The sequence below is a fragment of the Scyliorhinus canicula genome, chromosome 15 (assembly GCF_902713615.1).
Source record: "Scyliorhinus canicula chromosome 15, sScyCan1.1, whole genome shotgun sequence".
NCBI lineage: Eukaryota > Metazoa > Chordata > Chondrichthyes > Carcharhiniformes > Scyliorhinidae > Scyliorhinus > Scyliorhinus canicula.
In genome coordinates, this window is record NC_052160.1 from 46,413,733 (window position 1) to 46,430,146 (window position 16,414).

Sequence of the window (16,414 nt, forward strand, 5' to 3'; positions counted from 1 at the left end):
GACTGGACCTTCAGTGGTGGCTAATATTTTTTCTTGTTATTCCTCCTATGTTTGCGAAGAACATGGGCAGCACGGTGGCCTAGTGGTTAGCACAGCCGCCTCATGGCGCTGAGGTCCCAGGTTCGATCCCGGCTCTGGGTCACTGTCCGTGTGGAGTTTGCACATTCTCCCCGTGTCTGCGTGGGTTTCGCCCCCACAACCCAAAAATGTGCAGACTAGGTGTATTGGCCACGCTAAATTGCCCCTTAATTGGAGAAAATAATTGGGTAATCTAAATTTATAAAAATTTAAAAAAAAAATAAAAATGTTTGCGAAGAACTCGTGTCTCCTCGTAGTTCTGCGTTGCCACCTGCCCTCTGGTACCTGGCCCACATGTCTATTCAAGCACAAGCCTAAGAGTGTTTGGCTGTTCATCTGTGTGAGTTATCACTGCTGAGTCTAATCCTTTCTACACATTTTTGCTTATGCTTGCCAGTTCCCTCAATTAATTAAATTTCTAATTGATTAAGTTTATAATTTCACTATAACATTAGTGTTATGAAATATTGCAGTAGCATCGAATTTCCTTCAGTGCCATTTTGAACTACTGGTTGAATTGGTAGTCACAGGTTTGTGATTTGTGTGTATTTTTTTTTCTTCCCCTGTTCCAGATGAGTGAAGTGTGGAATGACTTGAAACCGAAGCTGGGAGGCCTTCTGCCCAATGGAATGCCGTCACCCCCTCTGTCCCCAGGGAATTGGCAGAGCCCAACCTCCTTTTTCCCCGCAGTGAATTGAGATGTTCCTGTATTTTTGAAGGACAATGAAGTTTTTTTCTCTTCCTCCTCCATAAAACATTCTAGATTTGTTCTCTGCAAAAGGATTTTACACACAGTATTGTTGAAAATTGGTTACAAAACCTCAGCCAAACAGAGTTAGGGGGTAGAAAGCCAATCCATTTCTGTTGGTGACCTGCTGCTGCTTGTGCAGGGATTTTGGACTGTTGAAATTCGTCTTTTCTCCCTTTGTTAATCTGTGTTCATGTGGATTTATGGCCAATGTTTTATTTAATTTGGAGCACAATTGCATCAAATTAATTGGGCAATTGTCTTAGTTTAGTTTAAGAAAATGTTTAGAGCAGTCCTTGAATTATTCACCATACATCAGTGGGGATGGCGAACAGCTCTGGCAGAACTACCCTCTTTCAAAAGCGTAGCTAGGATCCAGAGTACCCTGACATTCTGTATTCTAACTTCCTGGTAATTATGTACAGGCTATCATCAATAAGCAATGGTTATATAATTAGCAATTATATTCTCCCTTGTATCATCTGCTTGAGCAGCACTGCTGGTTAACCATGAAGATCTCTTGAGATGTAGTTCTGTCCTGGGGATTAGCGGCGGCAGAGCAGGACCAGGTGATACTTTTGTAGACGTTATCAGTTTGAATCTTGGGGCTGAGGCAGGACTAGTCACATTGCTTGCTTTTTAACAGTTTATGCCACTCCTTTCTCCTCTCAAACTAGTAAATAAAGCTGAAGAATCTGATTAGAGATGCCATTAGCTATTGATTTATTTAAACCTCGTAGCCTGGGTTTAAATTGGACTGCTTAGGATTTGTCGATCTTGCTCCCAACTCCAATCTCTGCAGCCTGGGGTGTTCACTTGGACTCTGAGCCAACATGGATTTAAAGATGTATTGGTAGTTGCACCCGATGTGGACTTGTATTGATTTTGGTGTGAAAGCACTCAATAGTTGTTTTGATTGAAACTTTCCATTGCATTAGCATTCCATAAACGCACATGTGTAAAGAGTTTTCTGAAGGTGCAAAACATAACCGAATCTACAATCTTGTTTGTGAGCAAGGTCATGCCGTTTGTTAGCATGTGTGAATTCAGCTCAATTTCTCTTCTCCCGACTCAATTGCACAGAGGTTCTGCTCTGTAGAAGGTGAGATTGTTGGCTGCAAATTATCATCATTGTACAATGCCCCTTGCCAAATTGGAATGGCAGCTTTCTTTATTCTTTTTTGAAACTATAAGATTTTCGCTTCAGTATTGTGGACTGGAAGCTCCGCTTTTCAACAGTCACGTATTTGAAATACTTTTAGATCCCGCTGAGGGTTTTGGATGGAGTCTGATGTGTTGACCTCTGAAAGCACAATGGGAAATTACAGTTTGTACATGGAACTACAATTCTTTTTTTAAAAGTTTTTCTGAAATTTTTGTTAGGAGTGAGCCAATTCCTCTCAGAAAGTTGTTTGATTATTTACTTAAAAATCTGAAATAATTTGAAGGATTTTTAAACCGGGCATAATTGGGTATATAAATGTGAGAGTAACAAGTATTGAAAAACAGGTCAGCATTTTTTAAAAAGGGAAATAACCAAATTCAGAAATGGTTCAGTTGAAATGTTAACCAGTGTTCACAGATCGATGTATTTCAGCTATTTGAAATGCAATGATTGAGCAAGGCTGTGTTGCTTACAACGTAGAACATCGTCAGACCTCTTTTTGCAAGCTACTATCTTGATGGGGATCACCTAAATCATGAGACATGTTCATGTTGATTATCAATGTTCCCTGAACTCTCAGACCTTGTAAAAACAGGAACTGATGCCATGGTGTAAACTCCCTTTATCTTGTGGGTTTTCTGTTCTGGTTCATAGCTGCTGCTCAAATTCCCAGGGTATTTGACAGTGATGGGAAGTAAAAATGGTGACGCCATTTTCCCCTCAACATTGAGGGAAATTTGGCGATTGCAGGTTTGACCTTATTCCAAACCATTTCAAGATAAAGTACAATAAAGTTTCAATTCTACCCAAGGATGATGAAGCCAAACTTTGAGAAGTGAACAGATCTTGTGGGTGTTGAGATGAGTGATGTTGATGAAGGGCCCTTGGGTAGGATTAGAAGGTTGACCTTGTGGGAAATGCATTTATTGTACTTTGTCTTGAACTGGTTTGGAATCGGGTCAAACTCGCCAAATTTCCCTCAATGTTGAGGGAAAAAATGGATCAACTCTCTTAAGCTGGCCATGGATTAGGAGGCAAGTGTCTTTGTCACATGACTTGATGGAGACACCGGCCGTTGTTATTTATATACACCCACAATTATTGGTGTTTGGTTTCACAGTAAGGATACATTCAGTATTTTCACAAGTATTTGAATCTTATTAAACTTGTCTGTGGGGGTTGGGAGAAAGAATCTCCATTTTGAAACTTCCTGTGGAAGTAGCTCTCTCCTTCAGCATTCTTTTTATTTACTTATCCAAGTTTTGAGCATGTTGGATTGTCACCAAATGCCCTACAAACAGCAGTGATTACAATTTAGAGAATATATCTCTTTGATTGGAAAGAGCTTTGTGATATCCTACAGTTTTGAAAGGCATTATAGAAATTTGATTTTTACTTTTCCTCCTTGCTATCTTACCATCCCCTTGTCCTCCCTAACAACTAAAGCTTGTAAAATGAGCGTAGAAGGACTGAAACTCATTGGATTGTTGATTTGAAACACCTCCAGTTCATAGAAAGATGTCAATTTTCCATGCATGGTGCAACAAAGCAGAGAAATACATGTAACGTTATGCTTATTCCAATTGCAAAGTAATCCGTTTTCCTGCCATCCAAAATACTGATGTGTGGATTCTGTTCTGTTCTCTCCCTTCCTCACTTAGTTCCTGAAATTCCCTCCAACCATCCTTAGTCTGGGTAATAGCCGTACCTAGCCTCGGTCAGAAATTGAGAGAAGCAGTAAATAAGTAGTAATTAGACCTTTTTTGTGTGTTTGCCAATCATAAATTAAGGGTTTAACAATTACACGATTTAGCTATTGATCATCGATTGATGCAAATGCCCAGCACAAGTGTTTCTCCATTGACTTTAATAAGGATTGCACAAATTCTGGTCATCTTGCATATTCACTGGCTCTAAGTCTTGCACTATGTAGCATTATCCAGCAGCCCATTTTAAAATGGGTGACATGCAGTCAGAGGTGACATATTCCTGGGGTTTTTTATTTTACAAACAGGGAAACTACATTACTCCTGTTAACTTCTGCTAAAGTTCCCCTTGCACTACGTTTTGAGGAAAGGCAGGGAGTTCTGGCTAATATTTATTGCTTAATCAGTGGCATTTTTAAAATAGGTGATCTGATATTTAGTTCATTGTGGGAGCTTGCTGTGTGTAATTTGCCTGCTACATTAGACAGTGACTATACTTAATAAAATACTTTGCCTATGAAATGCTTTGGGATATCCTGCAGTCATGAAAGGTTTCTACAAATGCAAGTCTTTTTACACGGGGCCAAAAAGGTCCAGTGAATGTTTCCCTGTTACTGATGGGAGAAGAGCTGTCCCGTAGACACCTTCCAGCAACTTCCATTGTCCGATTGGTTTTGCTCATCAGCGGGTATGGGCGTTTTTGATGCACCAAGCATTAAGCCACGCAAGGTCCTCCAGGAATTACTCAAATTAAATTATTTTCAGTTCTTGATTATGAAGGAGCATGCTAACTTTCATGTTCTATTGTTTGTACTTCCACCCAGTGGTGGCAGGATGGCTTTAAGATCATGCACATAATTATTTTGTCACTAACTCAATGAATGCTCTGAGTGAGGAGTAAACATTCCACTTTTGAGGAAGAAGGCAGCAAGTGCCAGGAATGGGATATCAGACGAAGACCCTTTACTTACATTTTACCGTGCATGTAATTGCTTGCAGAACCCTGTATTCCCTCATCCTATTTTGCAAATTTGTATTTAAAATGTTAAATTGACAGATCAGACTTCTTTGAGAAAAAAGACCAATGATTGACTCCAGTCAATGAGTCGGAGGTGGGGCAGGGCTCACAGTAAACATGTGATTTTTTTTTAATAGCAAAGCATATTCACTCACGGAGTCTATTTAAACAGTGTGACAGTAAACAGTCTACAGAGTCTATTTGAAAAGTTTACAAACTACCATGTCCCCTGTAATTTCTCCAGCAAAATACAGAGTGGAGATACAAATTGTGGTAAGATCCATCGCAGTCACTTTCAGTACAATCTTCAGATGTGATTGATGGGAATTACCCAATTATCTATCTCTGGTTGGGAATAGTGATGTCACTGTATGCAGTCCCTGCTAATCAGACACTCCAATGTAAGATTCTACAATGGCCCAAAAAACTGAGCAATACACCCCTCTTCCTGTGGACTGGGCGGTACCAATTACCCTTTCATCTCTGAGGTCACGATTTGAGTCAAATCCAATTTGCTTGCATGACTTCTGTCTCATTCTCCAGACAGGATTTGAATGTAAAATTGAACCTAGGGCAGCCTTGATATGTTCATGGTAGAAACAATGGCCTATAATTTCCTGGTTGCCCAGCGACTTATTTAGTGGGTACACCAATGATGCGCTGGGGAATCCCTCTAGGAAGTTCCTACATAAGAGTTTAGCTGGCAATTGTCCAGAAGTGCCAACTTCCTCTGGACAATTGCACTGGGCTGGAAATTATCTGACTTTGGCGGTTCTGCCAGTTTTACCCTGATAGTTACTCTGAAAGAGTTAGAACAAAAATCACTTCTAACTCCAGAGTAACTATTTAAAAGACCCAGCCTTGCATGGGACCACCCCCCAACTCCGGACTGAGAACCCCAAGACTCAGAAATATTTTCCAGAGCAATATGCACCCCTTTGATATGATTTAGAAAATGATCATGTATGCCCTTTGATTTCCTAATCATGCTGACGTTTTGTGGGTAGGGAGCTGTAACTGATTTCATCCCCATATTCTTTTCCTGTCAGTTTGGTTTCTTTTAAAAAGAAGCAATGAAGACATTTTTTCCGTGAGAAATGAGGAAGGAAGGAGAGAGCTCATGGCTCAGGAAATTGTTTCATGGGAGATGTTTATAGGGAAGGATGTTGAAATATAAATGGTTCTTGCTAATCTGGAGAGTTAAGTGTTGATCATCTACATTGTATGTACAATCTCTGCTCAACCAGTTGGAGGGGTTTAGTATTTGATGCACTTTATTGAATAACATTTATGTTAACTTTTCAGATTATATACAGAATATGAAGAAAACTAATTGGTTTGCAATATATATTTACTGTGTATAAATAAAATTATCTACAATAAATTATATCATTCCAGAGGCTTAGGTCTTTGTGTTCTAAACCATTGCTCATTTAAATAATTTTTTTACATTGATATAACTATTAGACTGAACAAGACTAAAGTTTCTTTGTGCCCTACATAGGGGAGGATCTTGGGCTGTATTTCCTGAGGTGAGACTTGTGGCATTTTTTGAAAGAGATGAATGTACCAACTAAGTTATGCAGGTCAGGAAGGAAGTTGGATAAAAGATTGATTGAGTGGAGGTGGGAGTCACAGCCAAGAGGAGCTGCAATTATCCCTGGGATGATGGAGATGGGGAAATAGGAAGTTGGGAACAGTGAATGGGAGGAAACTGCAAAGCCACTATAATATTTAGAATCGAGAAACCCATCTGTGTCATGTTTTGTGTTTGAGGATGGAAGAGTTCAGAGGAGAGCATCTGAAGAAGTTATTTTTAGGACTAGATTTTGGAGGCTGCCCTTTCCCTTTGGAATAAGTTCATAAGATAAGATATAAGAACTGAATTAGGCCATTTGGCCCATCAGGTCTGCTCCACCATTCGATCATGGCTGATCTCATCTTCGCCTTACTCCACTGTCCTGCCTGTTCTCCATAACCCTTCAACCTATTACCAATCAAAAATCTGTCTAACTCCTTACATTTACTCACTGTCCCAGCATCCACCTCACTCTGGGGTAGCAAATTCCATAGATTCACAATCTTTTTTTATCTTTTTTGTTAATTTAGAGAACCCAATTAATTTTTTCTAATTAAGGGGCAATTTAGCTTGGCCAATCCAACTACTCTGCACATCTTTGGGTTGTGGTGGCGAAACCCACGCCGACACCTGGAGAATGTACATACAAACTCCACACGGACAGTGACCCAGAGCCGGGATCAAACCTGGGACCTCAGCGCCGTGAGGCAGCAGGGCAAACCCACTGCGCCAAAGTGCTGCCCTAGATTCACAATCTTTAGGAGAAGTTGTTTTCCTCAACTCAGTTTCAAATTTGCTACCTCTTATCCTAAGACTATGAACTCTCGTTTTAGACTGCCCCGCAAGAGGAAGCATCAGCTCCACGTCTACTTTATCATACCATTTATCATCTTGTACAGCTCAATTTGATCTCCCCTCATTCTTCTAAAGGGAGTATAGACCTAACCTGTTCACTCTCTCTTTATATGACAAACCCCTCACCCCTGCAATCAACCTACTGAACTTCCTCTGAACTGCCTCCAATGTCACTACATCTTTCCTCAAATTAGGGGACCAGAACTGTGCACAATACTCCAGGTGTGATCTCACCAATCCCTCTAGTGAACAAATGTTTCCTCAAATCTCCTGCACCTTATCTTAAATCTATGTATCCTGGTTATTCAGCCCATGGGCAGCATGGTAGTATAGTGGTTAGCACAGTTGCTTCACAGCTCCAGAGTCCCAGGTTCGATTCCCGGCTGGGTCACTGTGCGGAGTCTGCAGGTTCTCCCCGTGTCTGCGTGGGTTTCCTCCAGGTGCTCCGGTTTCCTCCCACAGTCTAAAGATGTGTGGGTTATGTGGATTGGCTATGCTAAATTGCCCTTAGTGTCCAAAAAAATGTTAAGTGGGGGTTACGGGGATAGGGTAGATACGTGGGCTTCAGTAGGGTGCTCTTTGTAAGGGCCGGTGCAGACTCGATGGACCGAATGGCCTCCTGCACTGTAAATTCTATGATTCAATGGAGCAAAGTTCCTCCCTATCTACTCTATATACCACATAATTTTGTACACCTCAATCAGGTTCCCCCTCAAGCCTTCTCTGCTCTAAAGAAAACAACACCAGGTTAACCAGCCTCTCCTCATCGCTGAAACACTCCAGCCCAGGCAACATCCTGGTGAATCTCCTCTGCAATCACATCCATCCTATACTGTGGCTGGAATTTTGAATCTCTTTTTAAAAGTTATTGGTCCCTACAAAGATTGTAACAACATATTTATCGTCTCTGCTTGCTGACTTCAGATAATGCATGAAGACTGGTTCATTTTGACGGTTAACCATGATTTTTAACCTTGCACAAAATGAAACTATTTCCTGTGCCTTCCATATAAGAATATAAGAACTAGGAACAGGAGTAGGCCATCTGGCCCTTCAAGCCTGCTCTGCCATTCAATGAGATCATGGCTGATCTTTTGTGGACTTAGCTCCACTTTCCCGCCCAAACACCATAACCCTTTATTCCTTTATTTTTCAAAAAACTATCTTTTTATCTTAAAAACATTCAATGAAGGAGCCTCAATTGCTTCACTGGGCAGGGAATTCCATAGATTCACAACTCTTTGGGTGAAAAAGTTCCTCCTGAGCTCAGTCCTAAATCTGCTTCCCCTTATTGTGAGGCTATGCCCCCTAGTTCTGCTTTCACCTGCCAGTGGAAACAACCTCCCCGCATCTATCCTATCTATTCCCTTCATAATTTTATATGTTTCTATAAGATCCCCCCGCATCCCTCTAAATTCCAATGGGTACAGTCCCAGACTCCTCAACCTCTCCTCGTAATCCAACCCCTTCAACTCTGGGATTAACCTAGTGAATCTCCTCTGCACATCCTCTAGTGCCAGTACATCCTTTTTCGGGTAAGGAGACCAAAACTAAACACCCTATTCCAGGTGTGGCCTCACTAACACCTTATACAGTTGCAGCATAACCTCCCAAGTCTTAAACTCCATCCCTCTAGCAATGAAAGACAAATTTCCATTCACCTTCTTAATCAGCTGTTGCACCTGTAAACCAACTTTTTGCGACTCATGCACTAGGACACCCAGGTCCCTCTGTACAGCAGCATGTTTTAATATTTTATCTTTTAGATAATCCCTTTTTTGTTATTCCTACCAAAATGGATAACCTCACATTTGTCAACGTTTTATTCCATCTGCCATACCCAAGCCCATTCACTAAACTATCCAAATCCCTCTGCAGACTTCCAGTGTCCTCTGCATATTTTGCTTTACCACACTTAGTGTCGTCTGCAAACTTGGACACCATTGTACTTGGTCCCCAACTCCAAATCATCTATATAAATTGTGAACAATTGTGGGCCCAACACTGATCCCTGAGGGACACCACTAGCTACTGATTGCCAACCAGAGAAACACCCATTAATCCCCCCTCTTTGCTTTCTATTAATTAACCAATCCTCTATCCATGCTACTACTTTACCCTTAACGCCATGCATCTTTATCTTATGCAGCAACCTCTTGTGTGGCACCTTGTCAAAAGGTTTCTGGAAATCCAGATGTACACACCCATTGGCTCCCTGTTATCTAATGCAATGGTAATGTCCTCAAAACATTAGTTAGGCACAGCCTGCCCTTTTATGAACCCATGCTGCGTCTGTCCAATGGGACAATTTCCATCCAGATGCCTCGCAATTTCTTCCTTGATGATGGATTCCAGCATCTTCCCTACTACCAAAGTTAAGCTAATTGGCCTATAATTACCCACTTTCTGCCTACCGCCTTTTTTAAACAGTGGTGTCACGTTTGCTATTTTCCAATCCGCCAGGACCATCCCAGAGTCCAGTGAATTTTGGTAAATTATCACGAGTGCATTTGCAATTTCCCTAGCCATTTCTTTTAGTATCCTGGGATGCATTCCATCAGGGCCAGGAGACTTGTCCACCTTTAGCCCCATTAGCTTGCCCATCACTACCTCCTTATAACAATCATCTCAAGGTCCTCACCTGTCAGCCTCATTTCCATCCGTCACTGGCATGTTATTTCCACTGTGAAGACCGACCCAAAAAACCTGTTCAGTTCCTCAGCCATTTCCTCATCTCCCATTATTAAATTTCCCTTCTCATCCTCTAAAGGACCAATATTTACCTCAGCCACTCTTTTAAAAAATATATATTTGTAGAAACTTTTACTATTTATTTTTATATTCTGAGCAAGTTTACTCTCAATCTATCTTACTCTTCTTTATAGCTTTTTTAGTAGTTTTCTGTTGCCCACTAAAGATTTCCCAATCCTCTAGTCTCCCACTAATCTTTGCCATTTTGTATGCTTTTTCCTTCAATTTGATACTCCCTTATTTCCTTTGATATCCACGGTCAATTTTCCCTCTTTCTACAGTCCTTTTTGTTGATATAAACCTTTGCTGAGCACTGTGAAAAATCACTTGGAAGGTTCTCCACTGTTCCTCAACTGTTTCACCATAAAGTCTTTGCTCCCAGTCTACAGTGGCCAGTTCTTTCATCCCATTGTAGTCTCCTTTGTTTTAAGCACAAAACACTAGTGTTTGAATTTACCTTCTCACCCTCTATCTGTATTTTAAATTCCACCATCTTGTGATCTCTCCTTCCGAGAGGATCCCTAACTATGAGATCAATCCTGTCTCATTATGCAGGACCAGATCTGGGATCACTTGTTCCCTCGTAGGTTCCATTACATACTGTTCTAGGAAACTATCGCAGAAACATTCTATAAATTCCTCCTCAAGGCTGCCTTGACCGACCTGATTAAACCAATCGACATGTAGATTAAAATCCCCCATGATAACTGCTGTACCATTTCTACGTGCATCAGTTATTTCTTTGTTCATTGCCTGTCCCACTGTAATGTTACTATTTGGTGGCCTACAGACTACTCCTATCAGTGACTTTTTCGCCTTACTATTCCTGATTTCCACCCAAATGGATTCAACCTTATCCTCCATAGCAACAAGATCATTCCTCACTACTGCCCGGATGTCAGCCTTAAATAACAAAGCTACATCACCTTCCTTACCATGCACTCTGTCCTTCCGAATAGTTTGATACTCTTGGATGAAAGGTGGTCTGGCTGAGGGTGACATGACACTGGTAGACAACTTGGATATCAATCTCAACTACTATTGTACTCTTTAAATGAGTCATCAGTGAGACCTTGAGCCAGATTCCCCAAAGAATGGAAGGCTGCGGAGGAGGGATCATTGAGTGCGATGAATTTGTTACGACACCCTGGCCAAGTGAGTGATCAATTCCAGCCTACAGACCCCAGAGTTCCAACACAAGTGAATTAACCAATAATTCGTATATTTTCCTGAGAACTTTAACCCTTGACTGCTTCAATGACTTACAGGCACCAGATTAAAACATTTAAAAACTTGATAACGGGCAAAGAGATATACATGTAATGGTAATAATAGAACAAGGGTCTGCTAATCTCACTGTTCTCCTAACACTGACCCTCCACCTAAACACAAGACAGACAAAGTGGGGGTTAGGGAAGGATCAAAAATAATGGGGTTAAACTGGGGATGAGAGATTTGAGGATCTTCGCTGCTGAGGTTGAGGCCTTTTTAGGTGGTGATCTCTTCGGGACACAAAGCGTTGAAATCCACCGGTTGGTCTGGACCCTCTTGTCTGTGCCATCACTTAAAGCCCTCAGGCTGGATGGCTTCCTCAGGAGGGTCATTTTCACTTGATTGACCTGAGTCTCAGTGAGACTACCTTAGAATTCTCTATCTGAATGTTTACAGCAGGTTCACCATCCACTCTGCCTTTCAAATACTTGTCTGGTCCTTGTGCTTGAAAGGCCTGGCCTTCTGGACCTTTTAGGGTTCTCAGAAGAGAGATATCAGACTGGGCCTTTCCCAGTCTTTCAAACAGGATTAAACTTCCACAGGCCTGTCTACTGCTTCCAGCCTTAACGGATGGAACTCGTTCTCTCCATGATTTACACCGAACTGAAACTCAGCTCTGCAACGTTGAGCTTTCAGAACATTCTGGAACCAGCCCCCCAATCAGAATTGAGAGCCCGTTAAATACCTGGATTTCAAAAGAGCCGATTGGCTGCTAGCCAAGTCCATCAAAATGACATCACAGGACCCTTCCACATATCACACTGCACTGAGGGAAGTGCCTGGACCAGTTCAAATAACATATTAGGCCAGGGTGCTTTCAATAATCGCCCAGATACTAAAATTAAAAGCAGTCTGCAGAATTGAAGAAGCCAGCAGAACAGCAGTTTTTAAAAAAAGAGACACGGTCACACAAGGATTTAAAAAGAGGTTCCTTACAAAATGGAATGGTCTTTTGAGGTCTTGAGCAGGTGGCTTTTCTCCCTGCAAAAAAATGTGAACATTTTTCCGAGGGCCCTCTGGCTAATTGTAGACACTCCCTTGCCATTTCTCATTTTCCAAATGTTCACAAGTATTGAAGGCAATTTGCATTTATATAGCAGTTTTAATGCCCCAAGCTTCTCCACAGGAGTGTTATTAAACAAAATTTCACCGAGTTGGTAAGGATATAGTAGGACATATGGCCAGAAGTTTGGTTAAAGAGGTAGGTTTTAAGAAATTAAAGGAGAAAAGCGAGGTTTAATGACGGAAATGTTAGAGCTTAGACCGCTAGGCAATTGAAGGCATAGCTGTCAATTATGTAATGAAAATCAGGGATATGTATGAGACCAGAATTAGAGGACCTCAGATCTTGGAGCTTAGAGGGTTGTAGGCGACGGAACTGATGTCTTTGTTCCGAGTAGCTGGTCATAACTTTTGCGTGTGGTATCTTGGCGACTGATTTGCAAGCAACAGATAAGCTTCTTTGAATTGCAGCTGGAAACAACCTTTTTATAACTGGAGAAGATGAACGGCAAGATTAAATCTAACAAAGTTTTTTTATAACCACAGGGGAAATGAGTTTACACTTATGATCTGGAATACACTACATAAAAATGTGGAAGCATATTCAATGGTAACATAAGGAAATTGGATAAATATCTCAAGGGAAAAATTTGCAGGGCTATGGGAAAAGAGCAGGGAGTGAGACTAATTGGCTAGTTCTTTCAAATGTCCAGCACATCCATTCATTAAACTGTCTTTCATAGAATTTACAGTGCAGAAGGAGGCCATTCGGCCCATCGAGTCTGCACCGGCTCTTGGAAAGAGCACCCTACCCCCTACCCAAGGTCAATTTGCTGCCTAATGTAATTGTACATTTAGGAGAATATTTGGAATTAAGGAGATTATATACTTTAGCCATAATGCAATAAAATGGATAGTGTTCATTCTAATCCAACTCCCCAACTCTAAAGGAATGGTGGAATGAGCAAAGCCCCTCCTGAGATGTTCTGCCATCAGTGTCCATCATTACCGGAGATTTAAATCCTTGAAAATATATGTGGTCAGTATTATTTCTTGTGGATTTCTCTAATGCACCACAAGATGGAAAGGGGAATTCTGTATTTGTTTCCAATCTGTACCCGCCACTGAACTGCAACTTTGAAATTTAACTTGAGCTGCTCTTTGCTAATTTAACATCAATGATGTATCGAAAGTGCAATATGGTTGTTTACATACAAAATCCTTGGAAATCCCACTACCCTCAAATTATCTGTTGTAAGGCGGCAATTGAGGTGTGTACAAGGGGTAGTATATGAATATGGGGAGAAGAAGAGTAGGCTCTTGGCTTACCAACCGCAGCAGCGTGAGGTAGACGGCAATTGTTCAGGTTAGGGACCGGGAGGGGATAATACTAATCTTTCTTAGTGGCACAAGTCGGCTTACATTAACACTGAAATGAAGTTACTGTGAAAAGCCCCTAGTCGCCACATTTTGGCGCCTGTTTGGGTACACAGAGTGAGAATTTGAAATATTCAATTCACCTAACAGCACGTCATTTGGGACTTGTTGGAGGAAACCGGAGCACCCGGAGGAAACCAGCGCAGACACGGGGAGAACGTGCAGACTCCACACAGACAGTGACCTAAGCCGGGAATCGAACCTGCTACTGTGCTGCCAATGCTACTGTACTGTTCTATGTTTATGGAAATAATGCTGCCATCCACCTCGTTTCCTGCTCTAAGTCTCTGTGATGAAAGGGGGAAGTGATGAATAAGATAGAGTTTAATGCCAAAAGCCCTGCACTTGTGCAGAAATTTGGCACAGTTTAAGAATAAAGAAAAAAGATTGCTGACATTGGGTTTTAATGTGGAGATGCCGGCATTGGACTGGGGTGAGTACAGTAAGAAGTCTTACAACACCAGGGTAAAGTCCAACAGGTTTGTTTCAAACACTAGCTTTTAACCTGAACAATTGCCCTGTCTACCTCACGCTGCTGTGTTTGGTAAGCCAAGAGCCTACTCGTCTTCTCCCCAGATTCATATACTACCCCTCATACTTCATGTACTACCCCAATTGCTGCCTTACAACAGATAACTTGAGAGTAGTGGGAATTCCAAGGGTTTTGTATGCAAACAACTCACCTGAGGAAAGCTAGTGTTTGAAACAGCAGGGTAGCATGGTGGTTAGCATAAATGCTTCACAGCTCCAGGGTCCCAGGTTCGATTCCCGGCTGGGTCACTGTCTGTGTGGAGTCTGCACGTCCTCCCCCTGTGTGCGTGGGTTTCCTCCGGGTGCTCCGGTTTCCTCCCACAGTCCAAAGATGTGCGGGTTAGGTGGATTGGCCATGCTAAATTGCCCGTAGTGTACTAATAAAAGTAAGGTTAAGGGGGGGGGGTGTTCGGTTACGGGTATAGGGTGGATACGTGGGTTTAAGTAGGGTGATCATGGCTCGGCACAACATTGAGGGCCGAAGGGCCTGTTCTGTGCTGTACTGTTCTATGTTCTATGTAAACAAACCTGTTGGAATTTAACCTCGTGTTGTAAGACTTACTGGGTTTTAAGTTAGATTGTTGATGAATAGTTGCCCTTGTGCACCATCCAGTGGCCAATTACAGAGCAGCGGTTAGAATTTTTCCACTTGCAATTGCTCAGAGCTTCGAGGAGCTGGAGAGGACTGGTCTGGGGGGGGGGGGGTGGAACACAGGGTTTCGCTCTATGCGGATGACCTGCTTCTGTATGTTGCGGGCCCAATAGAGGGGATGGAAGAAATCATGAGGACTCTCTGAGAATTCGGCCGGTTTTCGGGGTAGAAGCTTAATATGGGAAAGAGTGAGATGTTTGTGGTCCAGGCGAGGGGACAGGAGGCGACTGGGAGAGCTGCCGTTTAGGTTAGTAGAGGGACGCTTTGGGTACCTAGGCATCCAAGTGGTGTGGGAATGGGACCGGCTGCATAAATTGAATCTATCCCGGCTGGTGGACCAAATAAAGGACGATTTTCGGAGATGGGACGCGCTTCCATTGTCTCTAGCTGGGAGGGTGCAAACGGTGAAGATGACGGTCCTCCCGAGATTCCTATTTGTATTTCAGTGTCTCCCCATCTTTATTCCGCACTCCTTTTTTAAGCGGGTCAACAGAGTGATCACAGGCTTCATCTGGACGGGCAACACCCCACGAGTAAGGAAGGTAATGCTTGAGCGGAGTCTGGGACAGGGTGGGTTGGCACTGCCAAATTTTAGCTACTATTACTGGGCGGCTAATATAGCCAAGATCAGGAAGTGGGTGGTGGGGGAGGGGTCGGCATGGGTGCGTATGCAGGCGGCTTCATGCAAGGGCACCAGTTTGGGGGCGTTGGTAACTGTACCTCTGCCGTTCCTGCCGGCATGGTACTCCACCAGTCCAGTGGTGGCGGTGGCCCTGAGAGTTTGGGGCCAGTGGAGGTGGCATGTGGAAGCATCGGTCTGGGCCCCAATCTGTGATAATCACCGGTTTGGGCCCCAATCTGTGATAATCACCGGTTTGCCCCGGGGAGTATGGACGGGGGGTTCCGATTATGGCGGAGCGGGGATTGAGAGGATGTGGTCATAGAGGGGAGATTTCCGAGTATGAGGGCGTTGGAGGAAAAGTTTGGGTTGGCGAGGGGAAACGTATTTGGGTATCTGGAGGTGCGGGATTTCCTTCGTAAACAGGTGTCAACCTTCCCGCTTCTACTGCTCGGGGATTCAGGACAGGGTAGTTTCCAGAGGGTGGGTTGGAGAAGGGAGCGTCTCGGACATTTATAAGGAGCTTATGGGATCAGAGGAGACGCAGACCGAGGAGCTGAAGCACAAGTGGGAGGAGGAGCTGGGAGGTGAGATAGAGGATGGTCTATGGGCAGACGCGTTGAGTACAGCCAACATGTCTGCAATATGTGCCACGCTCAGCCTGATACAATTTAAGGTTGTTCACCGGGCTCACATGACAGTGGCGCGGATGAGCAGATTCTTTGGGGTGGAGGACAGGTGCGCAAAATGTAAGGGAGGACCGGCGAACCATGTCCACAGGTTTTGGACATGTCCAAAGCTTAGGGGATTTTAGCAGGGGTTTGTGGACGTCATGTCCACGGTGTTAAAAACAAGGGTGGCGCTGAGTTCAGAGGTAGCGATTTTCGGGGTGTCAGAAAACCCAGGAATTCAGGAGGAGAAAGAGGCAGACGTCCTGGTCTTTGCTTCCCTGGTAGCCCGGAGACGAATACTATTAGCATGGAGGGACTCAAAGCCCCCGA

The 16,414-nt window shown here is 43.0% G+C and overlaps 1 protein-coding gene across 1 annotated transcript in view; it reads left to right on the plus strand.

Annotated features, from left to right (window-relative positions):
• The window catches only part of snx8a (sorting nexin 8a), a gene marked incomplete at its 5' end in the record, with an annotated part of 40,044 nt that extends 33,907 nt beyond the window's left edge, over positions 1-6,137 (plus strand). Inside the window, one exon of the mRNA XM_038819592.1 lies at positions 651-6,137. Within this exon, the coding sequence (XP_038675520.1) occupies positions 651-776 (126 nt within the window). The remainder of the gene's footprint in view (positions 1-650) is intronic.
• Between the last annotated feature and the right edge of the window lie 10,277 nt (positions 6,138-16,414).